Below are 26,539 nucleotides of genomic sequence, written 5' to 3' on the forward strand. Positions count from 1 at the left end.
TTGTGATCTCGTGTTAGACAAAGATTTTGTTTTGAGAGGCCACAAAATGTAAGAACCATAAAATAAAACTTTGCTATTTAAAAGACACTATTAAGAAAATGAAAAGTTAAGCCACAGAGTTGGGAGAAAATATTATGTGTGTATGTGTGTGCGTGTGTGTGTCTGTGTGTGTGTGTATACACGTGTGTGAAAGAACTTGAAATATAGTGTAAAAAACAAAAACAAAAAGACAAAAATCTTGGATAAATAAATGGGCAAATAATTGGACAGACACTTTACCAAATAGCTGTACCAGTGGCAGTCAAGCCATAAACATATGCTCAACATAGTTATAAGAGAAATATGAGGCCACAGTTAAATGCCATTACCCATCCACTAGAATGGCTAAGTTTAAAACGGCTACAGTTATCATATGACTTGCTAGTCTTTCCTAGATATTCACCCAAGAGAAATGAAAACATATGTCAATGTGAAAAATCTTTTGTGACTATTTACAACTAACTTTATTTAAAATAGCTCCAAACTGGAAATAATCTAAATGTCAATCAACTAATTAATGGACATACAAATTGTTGTATATACATATAATGGAATACTACTCAACAATGAAAAAAAATCAATGAGGCACACAACATAAACCTCAAAAACATTCTTTGATGTGAAAGGAGATGGGTACGAAAGACTAGGAAATATGTTATTTTAGAAAGGCAAAAACAGTGACATAAAGAACACTTGGAGTTGCCAGGTGATGAGACTGTGATCTGACTCTAACAAGGAATGAGGGAATGTTTTGGGGTGATTAAAATGTTATATGTCTTGATTTTGTTGGCTATTACATGACTATACCTTTGTTAAAACACTGAATTATACTCTTTAAAGTTGGTGAATTTTGTTGTATGTAAATTATACTTCAATAAAGTTGATTAAAAATAAAAAAGAAGAGTATAAGAATATCATGAATATTTAAAGTGTTGAGAGAAAAAAAAACCCACCAACCTAGAATTCTATATACTGTGAAATTATCTATCAAAAATGGAGAAATAGAGATTTTCTCAGACCAACATAAATTGAGGGAATTTATTACTAGTAGACCTGCCTGGCAAGAAATGTTAATAAAAACTTTAATTTTTTTCATTTTTTATTTTTTTAAAAAACTCTTTACAGAGAAGAAAAGTTATTATATAGCTTGGAAACTTAGATGTAAAGAAAGGGCATTAGAGAAGGAATGCAGGTAAATTAAAAACTTTTATTTTTCTTGTTCTTAATTGATCTAACAGATGACAGTTTACTGAAAATAATAAAAGCAACAATGAATTATGTACATGTATATATATGTATGTATATATATATATACATGCTTATGTATGCTTACATATGAGTGAAATGAATGACAGCAATGATTCAAGGGCATGAGGGACAGAAGGAAGGAATTACGAATATTTTGTTATTATCAAGTATTCACATTATATGTAAAGCTGTGTAATGTAATTTCAAAGTAGACTCAGATTACTTGTAAATGTATATTGCAAACTCGAGGGTAACCACTAAAAATGTAAAACTAAAAGTACAACTGATATGCTAAGAAAGGAGGGCAGGTAAAATCATTTAAAATGTCCAGTTGAAACCATAAAAGGCAAGAAGAGAATGGAAGAACAAAACACGAACAAAGAACAATATCAATGAATAGAAAATAGTAACAACTATGGTAGATATTAATCCAATGATATCAATAATCGCTTTAAATAACAACAGTCAAATACACCAATTTAGAGACTGTAAGACTGAATCAAAATACAAGACCCAACTATATACTGTCTACAAGAAACCTGCTTTAAATATACAGACATATATAGATTGAAAGTAAATGTATAGAAAGATATACCATGTGAACACTCATCAAAAGAAAGCTGGAATAGCTACATTAATTTCAGACAAAACAGACTTAAATAAAGGAAAGTTACCAAGGAAAAGAGGGGCATTACATAAAGACAAAGGCTCAATTCTCCAGAAATATGTACCAATATCATGGGTACAGTGATCGCTTTTTAGATAAAACAACAAGGCATGAGCCACAAAAAATAACTGATAAGCTGGACTTCATTAAAATTGCAACCTTCTGCTCTATGTAAGACACTGTCAAGAGAATGAGAAGATAAGCCACACACTGGAGAAGAAAATATTTGCAGTAGACATATCTGATAAAGGACCATTATCCCAAACATAGAAAGAAATCTAAAAACGTAACAAGACGACGACAAACCATCCAATTAAAAAATGGGCAAAGGACCCAGACATGTCACCAGAGAAAATATACAGGTGGCAAATAAACATATGAAAAGATGCACAACAGTATATATCATTAGGGAACTGCATATTAAAATAACATTGAGATACCACTACACACCTCTTAGAATGGCCAAAACCCAAAACACTGACCTAACCAAATATTGATGAGGATGTAAAGCAACAGAAACTCGCAGTCATTTCTTGCTGGAAATGCAAAATGGTGCAGCCACTTTGGAAGGCAGTTTGCAGTTTCTTAAAAGACTAAACATACTCTTACCATACTCTATGCAACAACTGTTCTTGGTATGTACCCCAAGGACTTAAAAACATGGCCACAAAAAACCTGCACTTGGATGTTTATAGCATCTTTATTGAAATCTGCTAAAACTTGGAAGCAATCAAGAGGTCCTTCAGTAGGTGAATGGATAAATAAACTATGGTACATTGAGCAATGAAATGTTATTCAGCTCAAAAAAGAAATGAGTTATCAAGCCATGAAAAGACATGAAGGAACCCTAAATGCATATTGCTAAGTGAAAGAAGTCAATGTGGAATAGCTATATACTGTTCTGTTAACTTGACTATATCAGTGGCAATATCATGGTTGTAATATTGTACTAGTTTTGCAAGATGTTACAAAACTGGGAGAAACTGGGTAAAGGACACAAGTGATCTATTATTTCTTAGGACTACAAGTGAATCTACAATTACCTCAAATAAAAAGCTAGCTTTTAAAAAAGGTACATGCAATTAGACAACTGTTAAAACTAAAATATTAAAAACCCATCAACTGCTGACTAAATGCTGACTAAATGCTGACTAAATGATCATCTTTGTGGCAAGAACAGTACTTTTCACTAGAAGAGATGTAGGCTCGCAATACTGTCTATAACAGCATAAAGAGTGGAGTGTTGAATATATATTTGAAGACAACAAAAATAAACTATAAATTATCTGAATGAATATGAGAAAAACATTTGGAAGGAAGATAAAGTTTCATTCAGCTCTGTGAGTCTAACCTTTTGGTTGCTGAAAGCAAGCATTCAGTTAACTGTTTTCAGAAATCATTACACAAACAGCAAAATCAAACAGATTGTAAAAGATAGTGACATTAATGAATTTGATAATTTATATACCTTTATTTGGTAAGACACAGTTAAGATCAATAAATTAAAAATGCTATTCTGTGTGTTTGTGTGTGCGTGCACACGCATACATGCTCGCACAAATACTCATGTAATTACTCATGTGCACTATGAAGGCAAAATATTTAGGATATCACCTCAGGCAAGATATTTTCCTTAACCTTAATTACCACACTAGTTAAACATCACACTACTCAATCATTGACCGTTAATGTTACTTCATTATCAGTACTGCAGTGAGTGGTTTAATTGAGTGCTTCCTAAGTTCCACAGGACCAAGATAAAACTTCCTGAGCATAAATTTGTTCTTCTTTCTTAACTAATGAAAGCTATAATAGCATTTATCAATAGTAACTGGGAAAAAAAAATTTTACTACAATTCATATTACAAATGATTACATATGCATGTCATAATTTGAACTAAATGACCCTTATGTGAGTAGGTAACACACCTTTCATTTTATAAGATTCTGGAATAACTTTTCTTCTTTGACTAAGTTATCCTAATAATCATCATTCCATTTAGTTAGTGTGTATATATTGGCATAAGCATGAGAAATCATTAATTTGTATTACCTTCAGTAGAATATGAAAAATTATGAATTAAATAATGAGGGGATGACAGCTGGTTTTAACAACTCCTTATTTGTACAATTCTGAAACTCAAAAAACAACTACATATTAAATCACGTCGACAGCATTAAGAAGATATATAAAAGGAGAAAGAAGAGAAAGTAGTAAATAAAGCAAGGGGAGCAAGAAGTCCTGAAATATAAACAAAACACATGCAAAAAAAATTGAAAGAACAAGATCAAAAGAAATAATACTAAATATAATAGTAGTTGAAGATAGACTCCTATTAATTACCTGTGTTCCAGCATCTAGCTGCCGAAGAGACCAATATATAAATTTTACAAAAGGCTCATGAAGTTTGACATTCACAAATGGCATCCACTGTAGCTGCTCTGTCATCACAGGCAAAAGCTAAAGATAAAATGATGGAAATATAAATGCACAGTATTTTTAGATAACTGAAATCAATTACCACAATTTTCTAAAAATTATCTTTTTCCAAAAGAAAAGAGAGTTCTCTAACAAAAATATCACTTTAAAACTACATGTGCTTTTCCTCTCCGGCTGCTAGTGTGTTAGCTGTCATCATAAATGACAAAGTAACTACCTGCACCAGAAAGTTCATGACCTGTAATAGACTACTCATGAGAAACGGTCACTGACGTCCTTCAGCCTGAAAATGCAATAATACTTAAGACAGAAATTCAGGAAAAACTAGCTAAAGTATACAACACCAGATGTCATCTTTGTATTTGGATTCAGAACCCATTTCTGAATCCAAAAGGCAGCAAGACAACTGGCTGTGGCATGATTTGTGATTCCCTGGATTACACAAAGAAAAATGAACTCAAACACAGATTTCCAAGACATGGCCTGTATGAAAAGAAAAAGACCTCAAGAAAACAGCAAAAGGAACACAAGAACAGGAAGAATAAAGTTAAGGGGACCCCAAAGGCCATATTGATGCTGGCAAAAAGGAGTAAAGAGTTGTCAGTGACTTTATCTGTAGAGATTATACAGATTTTTCATGAGGGGATTAATAAACTAAGAATTTTTATGTGAAAAAACTATATGCAATACAATATGGAAATATGTATTTGAAATTTTAAATACAAGTAATTTGTCACATAAAGACATTTCAGTAACAATGAACCGTATGTACAATGGTGGTCCCGTAAGATTACTAATAGAGATGAGATTAAAATTCCTACCACCTAGTGAGGATGTGGCCATCATAAGGTTGTAGCACAAAGGTTTCAAAAATCAACAAGGCTGTGGTTGAGATGCAAAACAACTTTAACCTGGATGTGGATAAGGATGCTCATTAAGGAGTGCCTAGAGGTGATTCCTGGGGAATTGACTCATGAGGAGTTGCTGGAACTGAAACAGGTACACGTAGCTGAAAAAGAGGCAAAAGAGAAGGAAATTGCACAAGAAAAAGAAGAACCCCCAAGAAAAGTCAGTGAAAAAGTTTAGCAGAAGCTTTTATAGGCCTCAACAAGCTCCTTAAAAAGTTTGAAAACATGGACTCCAACACCAAAAGGTTTTCGTCAATAGAGAGGAATGTTCATGATGTATTATCTGCTTACAGGAAAATCTATAAGGAAAAAAAGAAAGAAACCAAGCAAACCACCATGAGCAGATTTCTGAAAAGAGTGACACCTCCTCGAGAAGAGCCTCAGGCAGGTCCTTCGGAAGGAATTCCAGAAGAAGGCACTGTTATCATTGGAGATGACAGTTTCCTGTGTGTTTTTGCTCTTGAACACCTTCCAGTGGGACAAGATGTGGAGATGGAAGACAGTCATATATAGGCCTAGGCTACGTAGGCCTAGGCTAATGCGTGTTTCTTAGTTTTTAACAAAAAAGTTTAAAAGTAAAATAAATAGCTTATAGAATAAGGATATAAAAAATATTTTTGTGCAGCTGTACAACATGTTTGTGTTTTAAGCTAAGTGTTAATACAAAAGAGTCAAAAAGTTTAAAATAATTTAAAAGTTTCTAAAGAAAAATGTTACAATAAACTAAGGTTAATTACCGAAGAAAATTTTTTTTATAGATTTAGTGTAGCCTAAGTGTATAATGTTTATAAAGTCTACACTAGTGTACAATAATATCCCAGGCCTCCTAATTCACCTACCACTCTCTCACTGACTCACCCAGAGCAACTTTCAGTTCTGCAAGCTCCATTTGTGCTAAGTGCCCTATACAGGTATACCATTTTTTAATCTTTTATACCACATTTTTCCTATATCTTTTCTATAGATATATTTAGATACACAAATACTTATCATTGTGTTGTAACTACCTACAGTGTTCTGTACAGTAACATGCTGTACAGTTTTGTAGCAGCAGGCTATACCATATAGCCCAGGGGTATAGTAGGCTATACCATCCAGGTTTGTGTAAATATATTCTATGATGTTCGCAGTACAAAATCACCTGATGACGTGTTTCTCAGAAAGTATTCCATTGTTAAGCAATACATGACTGTGTATATTTCCTTTGACCCAGCATTATTAGCACACCTAGGAATTTAAAGAGATTAACCTATACAAACGTATTCTCCGAACCTTAGATAATTAAATAAATTTATGGTACATATATAAACATGAAAAATGATAATGGCATCTGTAATTATTGCGATGGTTTATTCTGGGGTGATAAAAGCAGGTTACAAAAGAGCAAACATAATAAGATCCTATTTGTAAAAAATATATCTATATGTATTGAAAAAGAGATATACGAAAGGATTTTTTAAAAATATTAACAGTGAGATTATGTGATTGGGATGATATTTTCCTCTTTATGTGTCTGTCTGGCATAAATATCTTAATTAATGTCAATTTGTAAAAATAATACAAAATTTAAAAAAACATGTTTATGAAAACTTGCTCCAAAAATACATCATTTTGCTAAAAGATTTCAAGACCATAAAGATATATTCTAAACCTTCAATGAAATAATCCCACTTATACTAGTCTAAGAAAATCACCTAAAATATATCCCTCTAAAAGCACATGTACAAAGATTATTTACTGTTACATTGTTCATAAGAATAAAAACGTGGAAGTAACTTAATTGCCTAGCAATAGGGAAATGGTTAAGTCAAGTGCATATCCACTCAGCGAATAGATCTTGAGATTACCATGGTAAGTGAAATAAGTCAGATAGAAAGGTTGAGAACCATATGATTTCATTCATGTATGGGATATAAAACTGAAAGCAACAAATGAACAAGACAGACAAAGACTCATGGACACAGACAACAGTTTAGTGGTTACCAGTGGGAAGTGGGGGATAGGGAAGGTAGATAAGGGTAAAGGGCATCAAGCATATGGTGAAAGAAAGAATGATGATGAGCATGCAATGCAATATGCATATGACATATTACTGAATTGCACACTTTAAACCTATATAGTTTTATTATCCAATGTCATTCTAATAAATTTTTAAAAGGCTATTCAAAAGCTTTAAGGCTATTTTACCTTTACTAATGTATTAGTAACCATAAATTGAAAATAATATTTTAAAGATCTAGGCTCAACAAAAATTGCTAAGGCCAGAATAAGTCAATAAATTACTATATTTAAGAATGATAAAAAGAATCCCGTGGCAAATGTGCTAAGTAGTCTCCTCTTATGCCATTAATCTGATATAAAAATAGAATATTACACGATCCATATTCCATTGGTTAAAACTGTCAACTGTCAGTCTTAATATCTTAAGTTCTAACTTATAAAATTTCTCCACAGAACTTTAATACTGCAGGCCTTGATAATTAGCAGCTACTTCTAAAGTAAGGCTAGATATAAATAAACACAAGAGTTGATGTAGGTGCTAAAAAGGCAAACATCAAAAAAAGTATATGTTTCCTATTGCTGACAACAAATTAGCACAATCTTACTGGTTTAAAGAATACAAACTTATTCTCTTACAGTTCTGCTGGTCAGATATCTGATATGAGTCTAAAGCAGCTAAAATCAAGGTGTCAGCAGAGCTGTGTTCCTTTCTGGAGGCTAAGAAAGGAACAATTTTTTGCTTTCAGGTTGCTGGCAACATTCAGTTCTCTGTGACTGTAGGACTAAGATCCCCATTTCCTTTCTGGCTGACAGCTGGCTGATAGTTTCTAGAAGTGACACACATTCTTGGCTCATGGCAATCTTACTGCGTTTGCAAAGCCAGGAAAGATGGGTTGAGTCTGACTTATGTGTCTGCCTCTTTTGTCTGGTTGAAAGAACTCCTGTTACTGGGCCCACCCAAATAATCCTAGTTAATCTCTAATCTGAAGTCAGCTGATTAGCAACCATATTCATTCTGCCACGAAACAGAACATACTGGCAAGTTCCAGGGATTAGGATATGAACATCTTGGGGGCCATTATTCTGCCTAGCACAAAAGACACTTAAAAAAAACTTTTTAGGTAAGGATGAAAACTGAAAATAATTTCCTAATATAAAAGTCTGGCTAGTATTTAATAACGAAATTGTTTCTGAAAAAGTTAAACCAAACAACTTTAGATGTCTACTCTTCAAGGTTTTAATGTATTTCTTGTGGAATATAAATGTCAAGCTCTAATGACCGTTTATACCAACTAGAAATCATGAGTGCCAATGTCCTAATTAATACATATAATTTAAAAAAATAGCCATTTCTCTTTGTTAATGAGAAGACCCTTGAAAAGACTTTTTATCTCTTCATGACAAAAGGCAAAATAAAATGATTTTAGTGGGAATGAATCCAAAAATGATATGTATCAGGAATTGCTCACATCACTGATTATTTGCCTAACTTTAATATGCAATTATTTTTCCATTTGGGGGTAGGTTTTTAATTTCTGGTCTCTTATTTTTTTAAAAAAGTTTCCATCATGTTAAGAAAAATATAAGTATGATTTAATTTTAATTAGTCTGAAACAAATGTTTTTAGAGCTGATGATTGATATTTTTTCTCTTATAAAATATACCATAGACTTTCCTTTTTTAATCTTTATGTCTACTGAGTCACGCATTTCAAAGTAAAACACAAACCTTTACACACTTCTCCTGAATATCATTTCTTTGAGAAGCAAATTTAGGTAGCGGCTTTTCACCATCCATTCCAGATTCTTCACTTTTCAATTTGCTAAGGTGATGAACCGAAATCCAGTCCATGAAGACAGTTAAAAGTTCATAAACTTGGGCATTAAGTGGTACCTATATGTAAAAGATTAAATTAAATGTTTCAATTTACAACCTCACAAAACTTCAAAGGCAATCTTTAAATTTGGTAAGGGATTACAGAATAATTTACCTAAAATGCTTAACTAAAATATGTATTAAAAAAGCTCCAACTGAAAGAAATTTCAAATCAAACATCTCCAATTAATACTAGAAACATGTTAAATCGCGGCTGAGAGAAAGGGAGAAAACTCATTATAGTAAGGAAATTGAAAGTAATGCATCGTATTACCAAAACAGAGAACTTTCATAAAAATTCTTTATCCAAGTTTGATAACAAAGTAAAATTGGCCTTGAGAGCATGAACCACCATAACCAAAAGATTTTAATAAATTTAAAGGTTTCAAAAGCTAAATGTTTTTCACCATGGAATTTTATATTTTCTTCTTTAAAATGTTGTTTCTTCCTTTGTCTTTACATTACAACATTTTATAAACAGGATATGATTTTTTTTTTCCTGGAAATTCTGTTCTCTGAGTCTACCAAAATGGGAGGAAAAAAAATAAAAACAAATGCCATGAAAAATTTATAAGTTCAGTTAGACTGATTTTAGAATGTCTTTGAATCACTTTTAGTCAATTTAATTCAACATTTATCACATATCTACTCTAAGCAAAGAACTATGCTGTATTTAATTAGTTTTAAAAATCTAAAAAGACAGGAAAATACAAAAGCAAATGAATTAAAAAAAAAACCTAATAAAAAGGCAACATTAAGCTGATAGCAATCCATGAAAACAGAATCAGATTATTGAAAACACAAAGTTATATTATTCTGAACAAGAGTAACTTTTAATCTCAATTCTTTTCAAATAAAATCTTTAGATGAAAATTCCAATCATCTGGAGTACCTGAGTATAAAAGCTCTACTTTTTCTCATTTCTTTTTAAGTAAAAAATTTTTTTTTCACCAGCAACATACATGGACAATTGTATGCCAGGAAAAAGGTGGTAGCGGGATGGGGGAGTCATAAAATATGACCACTTACAACCACAAAAAAATCTTTGTACATGTCTGGTGTCTGGCAGAGGGGAGGACAGGCAGTTAAGTGGTAGGTTGGGACCAGCTCTATTTGTACATAAAATCATAGGGTCTAGGTCAGAAAAACGGAGGTCTTGGACTTGGAGCCATCAGGAAAGATGTGCAGGTTTATACTGCCACTCTCGCTGCAAGCCCTAGACTCCAGGGACATTGAGGGCCTGGGCCAATGCAATGAATGTGGATGTAATTACTCTATTTGTACATGGTCTCCACTTCCTACTGGCAGAACTCCTTAACAGTTTGCCCACCTTTGATGAAGTATTTAAAGAACCACTGTCATGATGCAAGAAGCCTGAGGCGAGCAGTTGCAGGTAGACCACCAGATAGTCTAAGGTCCTCTGGTCATAGGAGGCGGCCAGCAGGCCAGCTACTGAGGTCTGCTTCTCTTCCTGTTCAATTAGGTCTATGAAATTGTTGTGGAAATCCTTAACTGTGAACTCACGAAGCCCCGTGACACCAGATCCTTTTTGCTCTTGGCAGACACAGCCTTGAACCACTGCAATTCCTTGCTGATATCCAGCAACACTTCTGAGTGGGAGAATCCAAAGACTCAATAACAGCAGTTACCATCAGGCCTGGTCTTGCAAATGTATGAGTACATTTTGTGGAGGTCCTTGATCTTCTGGTGATGGATGCCATCCTCAGGCATACTCCTTATTCAAGACTGAGCTCCAGCAGCTCTGAGACCAGAGGGTTCTACGCAGCAATCTCGTGCTGAATTTGATCCTGCTGAGCCATAACTTCATCATAGGCCAGTTAATACCTCTGGAGTGAGTGATGGCCTAAGAGCGGCTCCTGTTTCTGCTGCTGAGGTTCCTCTGCTGCCATGTTTAAACAGCACTGCACCCTCAATTTATTTTATGAAAAGAACTAGAGAATTTATCAAAATTTCTAAAGCCCACAATGAGATATCACCTACTGGAAAGGTCAAAATGAAAAATACTAAAAATACCAAATATTGGCAAAGTTGTAGAGCAACCAGAACATTCAAAAACAGCTAGCAGAAGTATAAAATGGTACAACCACTTTGAAAAACTATTTAGCAGTTTCATTAAAGTTAAATATACATCCACCTATGACCCAGAATTCCAGTCTTAGTAATATCTCCAAAAGGAATGAAAGCACATGTCTACAAAAAGCCTTGCACACAAATATTTTTACCATCTTTATTGATAATAGACAAAAACTAGAAACAGCCTAGGTATCTATCAAAAGAATGGATAAACAAAATGTGATACATTCATACAGTGGAATAATACTGAGCAATACAGAGGAACAAATTACTGATACACTCAACATTACGATGAGCAAAATCAGCCTTACACAAATGAGTACATACTATACAATTCTACTGACTGAAGTTCAATGGAAATAGGCAAAATTAATTTATGGTAATAGAAATCAGATGAACAACTACTTCTTGCAGGGAATAACTGGGAAGGAACACAAGGGAACTTTATAGGGTAATGAAAATATTCTGTATCTAGTTGTAGTTTAGAGCATTTGTCATAATTGATCAAACTGTATACTTAAGGATCTGTGTATTATGTTACTGTATATAATCAATATTTCAAAATAAAAAAAATCTTAGAAAAAAATAATAAATGGAGTCCATCGAAGGGATGGATTGCAGTTTTGATAGAAAAGTAATAAGGATGGCTTGTGGAATCTCAAACTCAATGAATAAAGACACAACTTACCTGTAAATTATCTAAACGAAAATTTTGCATCTATATTCATGAGAAACTAGCTTGCATTAAGTTCCTGTGCCTTGTCAGTGTTACTGTGCCTGAAACTGCTAAAGTATTTTTGTTTTTGCAAATAAAAGCAAATTTGAAAAGTTACAGAAATATTTCTCTATAAAGGAATTATTATGGTGAATCTTTTCATACCAAAAAGAATGTATGCTAAATAAAATAAAAGATTACAGAACAACAACAAAAAATTCCTGGCTTTCCACTGGAGAAATTTTCAATAATATCATACCTTATAAGTTTTTGAAACTGGTACTTTTTCTTGTTTTAAGTTTTTCATCTCATGAGCAACATGGGAATTTCCTTTCAATCTCTGTATTGTCATAAACTCATACTTCCTCTGCAACAGTACATATCCATGAATTAAAGAAAAATTAAAAGTGAGAAAAATCCAAAGGCAATATTTTAAAATTCACTAGTGTCAAAAGACACAACTTACCTGTAAATTATCTAAACGAGCTTGAACTCTTTTAGCCTGAATCTCCATCTTCCTGTTTTCTTCACTCACTTCATTTAACTAAAATAAGAAAATGTTAGATATTTCAATATATTCCTTAAGCTGATTTCATACTAAAGGTTTCCTAAATAATCTATTATTTAGTCTACATAACCAAGCAATGTAATAAAACACAGATAGCATTCATGATTAGAGATCATAGGTAAAATTACCATTTATCCCTAAAACATTAATAGTGTCTAAGTTTACTTCATGCTATACAATATTTGCAAGTCTCCTAACATCTTACAAGTATACATTTTAATAGGAAATGTCTTTTAATTGAACTTTTTATTGAACTATAATGTATGTACAAATGAGTATGCAGTGCAATGAATTATTGGGATTGGATTAAATACACACACACACACACACACACACACACTCTATAATATATGTACAAATAAGTATGCAGTGTAATGAATTATTGGGATTGGATTATACACACACATACTAATTTGGGAAAAACTGACGTTTTTACAAGATTGAGTCTTTCCATTTGTGAACATAACACAGCCTTCAATTTATTTAGGTCTTCTTTATTTTCTTTTAATAAAGTTTTGTACTTTTCAGTATATATGTTTTATATATCTTTCTTTAGATTTATTCCTGGGAGTTAATTTTTTTGATGCTGTTATCTATGGTATCTTTAAATAAATACCATTTACTACTTGTTAGTATATAGAAATACACTTGATTTTTGTATATTGAGCTTACATCCAAAGGTTCTCCTAAATTTGCTTAACTCTATACTCGTTTGGTTACCTATGGACATGGGTACATAATCATGTCATCTGTAGATATTTATCTCTTCCTTTCCACGCCTTACTTTTTTTCCCCTTATTTCACTGATTAAGGCTTTCAGTATAATTTTCAATAGAAACAACAGTAATGCTCACTTCGTCAGCACATGCTAAAATTGGAACGATACAGAGAACATTAGTATGGGCGCTGCACAAGGATGACACACAAATTTGTGAAGCATTCCGTATTTAAAAAAAAAAAAGTAACAGTAAACACTATTTTATTCTGATCTCAGAGAGAAAAGATTTCAATAACTTGTATTAAGTATGATTTTATTGTTAATTTTTTTAGATACTCTGAGAATTAAGAAGTTCTATTACTAGTAATTATCATGAGTTGGTGCTGAATTTTATATCAATAAGAATTATGATTTGTCTCTTTTTATCGGGTAATGCACTAATATTTAAGTGATAAACCACCCTTGTATTCCTCAACTAAATTCACTTAGTTGTATTATCTTTTTTATGTACTACTGGATTCAATTTGCTGATATTCAAAAATTTTGCATCTATATTCATGAGAAACTAGCTTGCATTTTTTTTCTTGTAATGTTCTTGACAGGTTTAGTTTCAAGGTTATGCTGGCTTTGTACAACAAGATGGGGAGCTTTTCTCTCTATTCTATTTATGTTTAAGGTACATGACATTTCATCCTTAAAAGTTAGTCTTGGGTTTTACTGTTCCTTCTTTGAAGGTATCTTATGCTTCTCTGGTCACTTGTAAGATTTTATCTTAATCCAAAGTTTTCAGCAGTCTTAAAATGGTGTGCCTATATGGCTTTCCTCAAAATTTATCGTGCTTAGGGTTAACAAAATTTTTTAAATCTGTGGGTTGACATCTTTCACCAATTTTAGAAAATTCTTGGCCATGTCTTCACAAAATTTGCTTTTGCCCTATTAAACATTTAAACTAGGTTCCATTTCTCTTTTATGACTTTTGTATTCTTTCTTCACTTGATATTTTCAAGATTTTTCCTGAAACTATGTTCCAGTTCACTGATCCAGTTCTCTGCTGTGTCTCATCTGCTCCAGTTCACTAATCCAGTTCTCTGCTGTGTCTCATCTGCTATGTATTGGAGGTTTGAAAATTAATTAGTGTATTTTTCAGTTTTAGAATTTCAATTTAATTCCCTTCTATAGATTCTCATTCTCTAATGAAATTATCAATATTTTTCTACTTTCTTGAACATATTATTTTAAAGTCAATGTCTACTAACTCCAATATCTAGATGACGTGTAGGTATGTTCATATTGTCTGGAGTTTTTTCTCTCTTCATATTTAGTCATATGGTTCTATCTTTTATTGTGTTTAATTTTGTATAGAATGAGAGAAAAAATTACAATTTTTAAACATACAATATCTTCTTTCAGAGAAGGCTCATCTTTTCCTCTGCTAGGTATTTAAAATGGGAATTGATCACCTTAATCTGAACTGGAACTGAGATCAGTTAAAGACAGGTTTCAGTTTAAGGTTTCTATCTACATCTAAATCTCCTCCTATTTTGCAATCTTGCATTTGACTGTGAGCCTGGGGTGTTCACTGGGACTCTCTCCCAATGAGTCTTGAACTAATATTAATCTTTGTCTCCTCAGCTTGGCAAAACTTAGTGGGAAAATTCTTACTCTTATTACATTATTATTACTAAAGCAAAATTATTTATATCCACTGCTATCATAAATTACTATATGAGTCACAGAAATAATTTACCTTTTAATTTAGCAATTTCAAAGCATATATCATTCGTCATGCCAGAAGTGGGCCAACTGTGGCCTGTGGGCCATATCTAACCACTGCCTGTTCTTAAAAATGAAGTCTTATTAAAACACACCCATGCTCACTCACTTATTGCCTACAGCTGCTTTCGCACTCAGATGGCAGAGCTAAATTATTGTGACAGAGACCATATGGCCCAGAGTCCAAAATATTTAATATCTGCTCCTTAACAGAAAATATTTGCTGACTTTTTATCTATGCTAAACAAACCAACCATAAAAAACCATTCTTACACTTGGTAACAAAGAGTTTCTCCCAAGCTCTTTCAGTTTGGACACATTAGGCCATAAATCCAATTATCCACCGGTTCAATCACTTAATAATGCACAAAGCCACTCCGATCTCCACACGCTCATACAAGCACATGTAAAATTATTAAGGATTATATTAACTTAAAAGATAGGAATGGGCAATGATGTACCTATGCTATCAATTAAAGAAACCCTTCTCTTTTTTGAGTCCGAAACTGAGACTGTGATAGGATAAAGTAATTTCTCTAGGGATAAAGTAAGCTTCCAGATAACAGTAAGTCTAAGTCAGATCCCAACTGTAGGGGGCAATAAATGAAGTCAGGGAAGACAAAGAATAAGACGAAGAGAGAAACAAGGTACCTAGCTGTCACTGTAAAGAAGAAAGGTTACAAGTAGTGACTACAGGAAATCAAGAACAGAAACAAAGAACACATAGCTAGCTAAGGAATTCCGGGAGGCAAATTACCTCTGAAAATCTGAGCTTAGTTTCATTTTAGTCCATAGTGTTCCAGCCCAATGCTTTAATTTTTAAAGTTTACCCCAATTTCTGCTCATCTACTTCTCCTTCCCACACAAATACACACATAATCATTCTCCTGTCCCTCTTCAACATATTCCTTCACTTTCACCTTTTTCAGTAAAAAAACTGGCAAAGTTAAAAGAAAAAGAAAAAACCTCAAAAATATTTGTTATACAACTTTACTATTAAATACTGAATATACTAAATTATCACACTTACATAAATAATTACAGTACAATATATGATACATGTGAAGCCTTCCTTCTAGTACAGTTCCTATCACATAATGGATACTCAGAAAATAAATGAATGTTAAATAAGCAGTGGTATTTAAGAGCAGTTAAAAGTCCCCAGGTCATCAGGTTTTTTTCTTTTGCTTATTTTTAAATCTAGCAATCACTTTTATATTTCAAAAAAATTTCAAACTGCCAAACTTCTCAGCTGGTTGCCAGAATAGATGATGAGAAATCAAAAGCTTAAGAATATATTTGGAAGTATTTTATAATATAGCTAACAAAGTTAACCAAAACTTTCTCTAGTCAGAATATGTTTTAAGACTGACTTAGAATTTGTTAAGTATATATAGTTCTAAGAATGTCTTATAAACTAATATATATTAAAATAGGTCTTACCTGTTTTTTTAAGTTATCATTCAATTCTTTCATTGCATCAAAAGAGGACCTTAGTCTCTTGCTTTCTTTATTCTTTTCCTTAAGAACTTCAGTTAAGTGCCCGACTTCTGCATCATGTTGCTAGGAGGAAAAAAAAAAATCAAATCTAAAAATTAAGTAAGGATTCCATGTCACTAATACTACTGAACATACATTAAAAATTGGAACTACCTGAATCAAAAGGACTTTAATTAGTGTATTTAAGCATACATGAGTAATATTGCAAATAATTCATAAAAACTATACAATCAACCAAAGTAACAACAAAGCATTAAAAGCATTTGTTAAATATTTATTAAAACATATACAAATTAAGCAGCAATTAAGCTTCTGCTCAGAAAAATCCAGCACAGAAACTCAATGAAATAACTTCTATTTGACATCTGGGATAAAACAAAGAATTTCTGATCTTTTTTAAGAGACTAGTTATTCATAGCTTTATAGACTAAAATTTAAGGTTTAAGTTACCCTTGAGGAGTAAAAGAAATAGTCCACAGAAAGAACAAATTAATTTCTTGTTTTCATGAAGTAGCTAAAATTTGTTTACATCTCAAAAAATTTAAATATGTAATAAAATTTCTGAGCCAACTATTTGGCTCTCAATCCGTTTTATAAGTAATTCACATCAACCTTCCCTCTAATTTCATTTAAAGGAGACAGAATGTTTTCAATTTGAAGTATGAATACTTATAGTTTCTTTCACCTTTCACTCTCAATTTATTAGTAATGTATTAAAACAAGCAAGTTTATATAGGAAATCCAAAAATTGAGTCAATTTCCTTCCAAGTAATCCTATAGGTACCATTAAAATAAAGCAGTTATCTTTACTTAATAAAAATAGCAGACAGACAAATCTAAAGAGAAAAATCAATAAAAGTAGTAGAGAGCTCTGAGAATCCAAATATTCCTTCTTTGAAACCCTGTTTAAAAATCCAATCATCTAGAAAAGTTAGGTTTATGTAATTTTATCATTACATTAAATGATTTTTAAATAACAGGCTATAGTAACAAACATGCTTCCTTTAAAAATCAGGTTAATGCTCTCATTGTCCAAATTTGTCCACATCCAAAAGGTACTAAACATATAATATGAGTTCCACTTACTTATGGTAAGATAAGCCCACTACACCCAACTTCTTACTGATTACAACTAAAAACCTGAGACAAAACACAAAAACTGTGAAAAGTAAACAAAATCAGGGAAATGCAGAAAGAAAACTTGGAGAAGCACCCTCAAGGGAATGAAGTTTCCTGATTTCTCTTTTTTCTCTCCTGTTCTCTAGCAGTCTTGCCCTAGGGCAGGCCCCAGCCACTGAGAAGTGCAGCATCAGTGCAACACTTCTAAAACTCTGACATAAATTCTGCCTTTTGGGCTAAGGAAAAGGGGCCCCTGTGAGTCAAATAATGTGGGGAGAATTCAGAGAAGACAGACTCAGAAAGAGGATCCTTTCACTCTGGTGTTTAGGAACCTGTACAAATCTGAGTCACCCCTGATCTGCTTAGGCACAGACCAAAAGCTGCAGAGCAAAGGCAGAGTGACTGGATCTCAGCTTAAAAAACCACCCAAGTCTCAAGTTAATCCCATATCTGCAATGCTGGGAGCATGGAAAAGACCCACAACAACCAGCATAGCAAAGGCTTTAAGAACTGAACTATAAGATTTAAACCACTGTCTGAGTCTCAGACTAACCCCTATGTGGCACATGCACAAGACAATTCCAAAGCAACACTACAAAGGCTTTGACAACTAAACTGAGATTGAGTCACTGCCCACAGGTGAGAAAGAACTTTGGCCTAAACTTAACTGGGCTGACTGCTTTAAAAAATAAAGAAACCCAACATTCTCTAGAAGATCATAACAGGATCCGGAATCTACACAACATAATATCTACAAGGTCTCCAATACGATCCAAAAGTCACTGGACATACAAAGAACCAGAAAAATGTGACTAAGTCTTCCAAGAAAAATGCCAATCCTTAGATGGTCCAGGTGTTAGATTTTTAAATATGTTCCATGAGGTAAGTATAAATGAATGCAAATAGAAAGACAGACATTCTCATGAGAAAAATTAAAAATAGTTTTAAAAGAACATCACTGGAAATTTTAGAACTTTATCAAGAAATAAAAAATTCACCAGGTGAGCTCAATAGCAACATGGAAATGAAAGAAGAAAGTGAATGTAAAGACAGATAAACATTATCAAATCTTAAGAACATAGAAGAAAAAAAATGAGAGAATGGGAACAGAGCCTAAGAAATCTGTAAGGTAACAGTAAAAGACCTATGAGTCACTGGAAATCCAGAAGGAGAAGAGAAAGTAATTGGAACAGAAAAAATATCTGAAGAAACACTGACTGAAAACTTCCCAATATTGGTGAAAGACATAAATTTGCAAATTCAAGATGTTCAGTGAACCCCAAATAGGATAAACTCAAAGAAAAGCATGTGGAAATACGGCATAACTGAACTGCTGCAGAAAACCAAAGATAAAGTAAAATCATGTAATGATTCTGTTTACATGACATTCTGGGAAAGATAAAACTATAGGGGCAGAAAATAGATCAGTGGTTGCTAGAGGTTGAGGATGAGGGATAGGGTTAACTACAAAGGAGCATAAAGAAACTTTCAGAATGCTGGAATTATTATTCCTTATGGTGGTGATTACAGACTGTATATGCATTTTTCAAAACAATGAATTTTACTCTATGTAAGTTATACATACAGTAACAGATCTCTTGATATGAAATAAAGATATAATTTAATATTCTTCATACAAATATTTAATCTGGATATAATCGTTAGGAAACAATCAGACAAATCTAGAATATGCCATACTCTACAAGACTGCTGGCCTAGAGTCTTCAAAGAAGTCACACCAAAAGACAAAAATAGTCAAGTTGACTACTCGATTTGAAGAGACCAAAAAAAAAAAAATCAAATATAATGCATGAATTATGCCTAGTTCCTTGATTAGAAAATAAAACAAAAAAGCAATAGAAGACATTGTTAGGACCAACTGGGAAAATTAATACGAACTGTATATTAAATTATTTAATTAGCATTAACTTCCTAATTTGATAATGGTATGGAGAACGTACTTAGGAGATAACATACTCCTAAAAATAAGTATAATATTAAGGAAGTATTTAGGGGTGCTGTGTCATGATTTTTGTAAGTTATTTTCAAATGGTCCAGGAAAAAAATGTGTATATGTGCATGAAAGCAAATGTGGCAAAATGCTAATAATTAGTGAATCTAAATTAAGAAGAAAAAGAGAAACTCAAATCAAATGCTATATAGTTACCTCCTTGATAATCTGAAATCTTGTAAGAACTTCTTCTTCGACACCTTTAATTTTAGTCAAAGCCATTTCATGCCTGGACAGCAGTTGTTCTCTTTCAACTAAAAAATGTTCTCGCCTTTGAAGTTCTTCAGCAAATTCCTGTTGTGCTGCAGTTTCACACTGTATCAAATGTCAGATTTAAGTGTTTTTAAAAGTACATCCACAAATGCCACAAATTATATTTTTATTTACTGAAAACGTAGCTTAATCAAATAGTGTTTAGGACTACATGGATACGAAGAAAAATCTGGATTACAGTTCTAGCTAGACTAGTACAGCAAGTAAATTTGTACAGAAATTCTATCTTGCTGCAAAATAACATGATACTATAGTGAAATTCTACTATAACTGAAGAGAATTTGGTGTCCAAAATGGATCAGTACTATACAGCAGAGGTTCCCACAGCAGGAGATGAGCAAGTGAGCCAGTAAGCAAAGCTTCATCTGTATTTGGAGTCGCTCCTCAGTGCCAGCAGCACAGCCTCAGCTCCACCTCAGATCATCAGGCATTAGAGTCTCATAGAAGCACCAGTCCCTGGTGCCAAAAAGGTTGGGGACTGCTGATGTACAGAATCAATTCCCTATCCAGCTTTACTTCATGCTCCACTTCAACTTAACAGTCCACTTTTACCTATACTCTCCCTTACCTCCTGGTGCATCTATCACCTTGGGCTGAAAGACCCCAGCCTTGCACTAAAGTACTAACCACCTTCCATGCCCCAATGCTACACTGCTAAATATTACTGGAGAAAAACCACACACCATATAAAGCAGTACCACTGTGAATTCACGGACTCAAACCTCTTAATGCAGTCCAGAAATCTTTGTATATATTGGCTCTCTATTTCCCATTCTCCACAGTGTCTATTTCAAACTTTCTCCACTCTTTAATTTGATCACATCACTTCCTATGCTATTTCGTGCAGACAGCCTTGTCTCTAACTTCACAGGAAAAATGGAAGACAGAAGGAAACATCAACCTGCCCTCAAGACATTTCTCCTTCACTCCCTATTACAAAGGTAGGCTCAGGATCTCATTGCTTTCTGCTTTCTTATGGTGACTGCTATGCTGACTATCCCTCTAATATTTTCAATCTCTTCCAACTCCTCTGAAATGAAATCTCGTGACCCTGCTCACTTATCTCCTCCCCTTCACAAATCTCTTTAAAACTTTGTCTACACTTGCTGAGCCTTCTTTATCTCAATCACTCGATTTACTTTAATCTGGCCTTAGCCCATGTCTGCCTATTGAAATGGCTTACTTATTAAAAAATCAGTCCTGATTTGATTGAGTCCCTCAACAGCATTTTATGGTGTACAACAGCAGGTATGTTGTACACCTATATGCTATTGTCCCTTTCTTCCAAATTAAAATATTTTCTCTTTCATTGGTTTCCATGACACCACATTCTCCCGGTTTTCTACTTCCCTCTCTGGCCATAGCTTCTCAATCTCCTTTGCAGGTTCTGCTTCCTCTACTGCCCTTTAATGACTAAGGTTCCTCAAGATTTGCCCTTAAGCCACTTACTTTCCCATTCCTCACACACTTTCTGCTTGCTTTCATATACTCAATGGCTAAAACAGCCATGCATGTGACAATTGCTTCTAACCTACAACAGCTCAGTTCTTTATCCCAAGCTCCAAACTCAAGTCCAAACTGCCTATTTAACATCTCCATCTATATGCTTTCAGGCAGCACAAAATAAACATGTCCAAAACTGAATTCAACTAGCCATTAGGAAATGCAAATCAAAACTACAATGATCAGTAATAAAAATAAAAATCCTGTGATTTGCAACAACATGGATAGACCTAGAGGCTACTAGACTAAGTGAAATAAGTCGAAGACAAATACCACATGATTTCACTAATATGTAGAATTAAAAATCAAAAAACAAAATTAGACTTAGAAACAAAGAGGAAACTGGTTGCTAGGGGTAGGGGTGGTGGTGGTGGTGGTGCAGGGGTGAGGAGGGGGGTGGAAGAATGGGTAAGAAAGGTAAAGGGGAATATAGCTAATAATAGTGTGATAACTTTGTAGAGAATGGTTACTAGACTTAGTGTAGTAAACACACCATAAGGTATATAAATGTCAAATCACTATGTTGTACACCTGAAACTAATAAAATATTGTTTGCCAACTAAACTTAGAAAAAACCCCGCAATGGAGATAGCACTTCACAACCACTAAAATGGCTAGAATCAAAATAACAAGTGTTGTCAAGAATGAGGAGAAACTGAAATCCTCGTACATTGCTGGTGAGAATGTAAAATGGTGCTGTTACTTTGAGAAACAGTCTGACAGTTCTTCAAAAAGTTAAACATAGGGCTACCATATGACCCAGCAACTCCACTCCTAGGTATACACCCAAGAGCGATGAAAGCATATGTCCACGCATATGAAATACAAATGTTCAGAGCACCATTACTCATAATAGCCCAAAAGTGGAAACAACTAAAATGTCTATCAATTAATAAATAAAGAAAACGTGCTATATCCCTATAATGGAGTATTATGCAACAATAAAAAGTACTGATACCTGCTGCAACATGATGAACCTTGAAAGTATCATGTTAAAGAGGCCAGTTATGTCATGCATACTAAATACTGTAACATTCCATTTATATGAAAAGTCCAGAACAGGCAACTCTACAGGGACAGAAAGTAGATTAGTGGTTGCCTAGGGCTGAAGGGAGCTGGGGTGGACATGAGAGAGAGCTAATGGGTAGGGAGTTCCTTATTGGGATAATGAAAATATTCTAAAATTGGCTGTGACTTTTTGAATATACTAAAAATAAGTGAATTGTACACTTCAAAAAAAAAAAAAAAAGAGGCCCTTTCAATATGTGAGGACACAGCAAAAAGGTAGCTGTCTATGAACTAGGAATTGGGCTCTCACCGGACACTGAATCTGCCAGACCCCTGATTTTGGACTTCCCAGAAGCCAGAACTATTTGATGTGTTCTGTTTCTTGCAGTGCTTGCCAGGCCATTGGGAAGGTATATCATTTTTTCCTTTTTTCTGAGATGGATTAAGATTCAATAGGCCTTTCTTCTGATTATCAGATAAATAAGTTTCTATATTGGACCAGGCCTCCACTTGGAAACCCAGCAAGACATCTGCCTTTACTTGCCTCAGTTCCAGCAGTTTCTGAGGCAGATGTACAACCCTTGAAAGAGATGGATTCTAATACAATTATTGAAAGATCCCCCACAATTGGTCAATTGTTGGCAAATACTGGCTGGAATCCTTTTACTTAGCATATGATGAAAGCTAAAAAAATTTTTCATATGGTGCTGTTATCTAATTAACAAAGATCCACAAAACTCTGGTGAACTGAATCATAATTTCTGGACACAGGGCTGTTATCTCTTACACTTTCAGCAATCAGATTTGATATAAAAGTTGTTGGTCTTTTAACTCAAGGCCTTGGGTATGCTACCGCAGATTACTATCCTGGTATGCTTGAAAACATGGTTTTATCATTAGTGTCTGAATTCAGAGAGTTATATTAATGGATTTATTACTCAAAGGTAGAAAATGAGTATCAGTGAGATACCCATCAGATTATGGGAAAAAGAGAATTCCAGGATGTTGCTGATGGGAACATAAATAAATAGGCACAACCACTCTGGAGAATGATTTGGTAGCACCTTGTTACTATTTCTTCTGATAAGTTAAGGGTACTTAAACAGAACTGTTTGTAAAAGATAGACTCCATCTTGTATATTTATAGAGAAATAAAAAAATAACAATAGTGGTTTATTTATAGGCTGGTATGCTATATGGCAGTTAAAATGAATTCACTAGATCGACATTTTCCAAATATATAACTCTCAAAAAACAAAATAATGAATAAAGCAAGAAAGTTACCAAAAGATTTCCACAATATATCATTACTTGTGTAAAATTTTAAAATGCTCAAAAGAATACATACATACATATGAACACATAAAAGTGATAAAACATGACAGAAAAGATCTACACCACTTTCAGGGGAGTATTTAATCCTGAGAAGATGAAGAGGAATGGGATGAGAGAAGGGTGTGTCAAATGTAACTGAAACACTTCCTTAGAAATATCAAATAGAAATATTAATGTTAGCATTATACAATGTGAACAATGGGTACACAGTTGATTTTATAATTGGTTTTTATATCGTATTTTATAAACTTTTAAAAACTAAAAGTGTTACCTAGTAAAACAATGAAAATGAAAAGATATTTATAATTCCTTCTTTCCTGCAAAAAGTTACAAATTAAAAAAAACAGAATATTAATCCTCTCCTCCAGTTTTGTTCACTATCTCAACAAAAAAGCCCATTGGCCTAATGAATCTTTCATATTTATATGATTTTTGAGTAAAGCCGTTCTCCAACAAAGCAGACTAGTAACCACCCTCTTCTATGCTTTCTTCTTTCTCTTTCCTGTTTGAACAACTTTTAATACCTCTCTTTCTCCATGGCACAAACTTTGAGCAGAGAGACTTCCCATTTTCCAACTTTCTCTTTTCATTTTTGTTTAATCATATTGGAAAGCACTTTTGCTTGAGACAATCCCTCTCTGTCCAAGTACTGCTCTTTGTGGAATCTTTTCATCATTCTTTCGTTTGGTGTTTCCCTTTTCATGCATCTTGATAGGCTTTTTTATTTGTATTTTCTCATCACAGTGCTATTTATGGTAGAGCTTAGCTTTGAGATCTTTTCTGCCTTCTTTGAATGTTCATGAGTTTCTCTACCTCCTTCTCTTTTTCTCCTGATAATCCAATCTCATGATATAATCTCAAGATAATCCACAGTGCTTATGGTGTAACTCGATATAGTCGTTTTGTGGCATGGTTAAAGACACCGAACTGCCGGGCACAGTCCCCTGGGCATGAGGCAGCTCTCAACTTTTGGGTCTCAGAGACCTGCAAGCCAACTCTACACAACTTGCGACAGGAAGTCAATTCTTTCTCCAAATTGTACAAACCAAAAATATGGGAATCATCTTAAATACCTTATTCTCCCTATACCACATCCAATTCATTATATCAAGTCTAGGAATGACAGAATAAAAAATAGTACATTAGGAAGATCCTTTGCTAATGCTTTATAAGATAAAAAGAAGCAGGGTTATAAGGATATATCTATCATCTATAGCAAACATACAGTCAATTTTACCTCTAAAATAAATCTCTATTCATTTCCATTTCTCTGTTACCACCCCAGTCCATGTTACAGTTATCTTTCACCTGCACTATTACAGTAAAATATTCTATTTGGTCTCTCAACTTCCACACCTGTCTCCCTCCAATCCATTTATTTAAGCACACACTAGATTATATAATTTCACTGCTTTAAAAATCCTGTTATCAAATACATTTTCCTTGAGTAAATATGTTATGCCTCAGGGCTTCTTATACTAGAATGTCTCAGTCTAGAATGTACTCCTTTTGCTGGATTAACCTGTACTCATCCTTTAGGGTTTAACTTAAATGTTACTTTCTCAGAAAAACCTTACCTAACCTCTCAATCTACCCCAATCAGGTGCTCATATTGTACCAATGTCATTTAAATTTATAAAATCGTAATTATACAAGTATTTACAATTTACTTCTAATAAGCTATACCAAGCAAGGACCATACATATTTTATTTACTTCTATATATTCCACACTGAGTATGTAAATGCATATTAACAGATATCCAAATATTGTTGAATGAATGAAATCACGTAGTATGACAAAAATGTACATACTTAATGATAATTAGCACAAAAGAACACAAAGTAATTTTGAGTCAGATTAAGCTACAGATTAAACCAGATTAATCCCTTGTGCTTCATTTTTTAAATTAAATATTTATATTTTTATTGTGTTTGCTACAGATGACAGATATATCCTTATAACTCTGCTTCTTATCTAATAAAGCATCAGCAAAGGATCTTCCTAATGTACTATTTTTTATTCTGTCACTCCTTTGCTGAAAAGCCTATGATAGCCAGCCTGCGCTTTCACTATTTTCTTCCCCAGACAGGCTAATAAATTTACAATCTGACAAATCACTCCTTTCTAAAAACCTCTCACTTCCAATTCCTTGTACCTGGAATGCCCTTCCCACTCCATTCTTTCTCTTTAAACTCTACCTCTTAGTCAAGTACCAAGCTAAGTCTCTCCCTGAACTTTTTCCCAGTGATTTTAGAACAAACTAATCCTTTCCTGAAATGCTATGGTAATTATAATCTAAATTATTTAGACAAAATGAGATATGCATTTTTAAAAAATGTTTATTTCATGTATATAGAAATATAACATATGTGTATTACATATACTTTGCTTCCTTCTGTACTCCCACCTAGTGAACATTTGATAAATACATAAATTACATCCTTTAAAAACAAAAAAATCCCAAAGATAAAGGTGAGAGTTGACAAAGAATAAACATAAAACACAAGTTTAAAATCTAAAACTTAAACCTACACAAAAAAAATCAGTTTATATTTTTTCTCTCACCCATACGTTTTTCCCCTTCAATTGTTCCAATAAATTGGGTTTGTTCCCTTCCAATCTTACCTTGACACGCTTCATGAAAATAATCAAAATGAAATACCTTGTAGTATTCCAATTTTGTAAACGTGTGGTGCTTAGAAAATAAATAACTCTGCATTCTCTCAATCTAGTATTTAGTTC

General features: G+C 33.4%; 1 protein-coding gene, 1 non-coding gene and 2 pseudogenes across 18 annotated transcripts in view; 1 reads left to right on the top strand and 3 right to left on the bottom strand.

Annotated features, from left to right (window-relative positions):
- CCDC138 (coiled-coil domain containing 138) overlaps positions 1-26,539 on the bottom strand; it is a 165,210-nt gene that overhangs the window by 132,853 nt on the left and 5,818 nt on the right. For 13 of the 17 annotated variants that reach the window (XM_025048480.1, XM_025048483.1, XM_025048481.1 and 10 more), the window contains 6 exons: positions 19,833-19,991; positions 16,490-16,609; positions 12,454-12,531; positions 12,247-12,354; positions 9,032-9,196; positions 4,299-4,415 (listed from right to left, as the gene is read on the bottom strand). In XM_025048480.1, the coding sequence (XP_024904248.1) occupies positions 4,299-4,415; positions 9,032-9,196; positions 12,247-12,354; positions 12,454-12,531; positions 16,490-16,609; positions 19,833-19,991 (747 nt within the window). The remainder of the gene's footprint in view (positions 1-4,298; positions 4,416-9,031; positions 9,197-12,246; positions 12,355-12,453; positions 12,532-16,489; positions 16,610-19,832; positions 19,992-26,539) is intronic. The other 4 variants (XM_025048476.1, XM_025048475.1, XM_025048485.1 and 1 more) reach the window with 2 other exon arrangements.
- LOC112481702 lies at positions 9,209-12,235 on the bottom strand (annotated as a pseudogene).
- Positions 13,404-13,506, top strand: LOC112481711. The gene has a single exon (XR_003047004.1). It is a non-coding gene; the product is annotated as a U6 spliceosomal RNA (small nuclear RNA).
- Positions 21,742-26,533, bottom strand: LOC112481703 (annotated as a pseudogene).

The sequence above is a fragment of the Pteropus alecto genome, unplaced genomic scaffold (genome assembly GCF_000325575.1).
Source record: "Pteropus alecto unplaced genomic scaffold, ASM32557v1 scaffold55, whole genome shotgun sequence".
Lineage (NCBI taxonomy): Eukaryota > Metazoa > Chordata > Mammalia > Chiroptera > Pteropodidae > Pteropus > Pteropus alecto.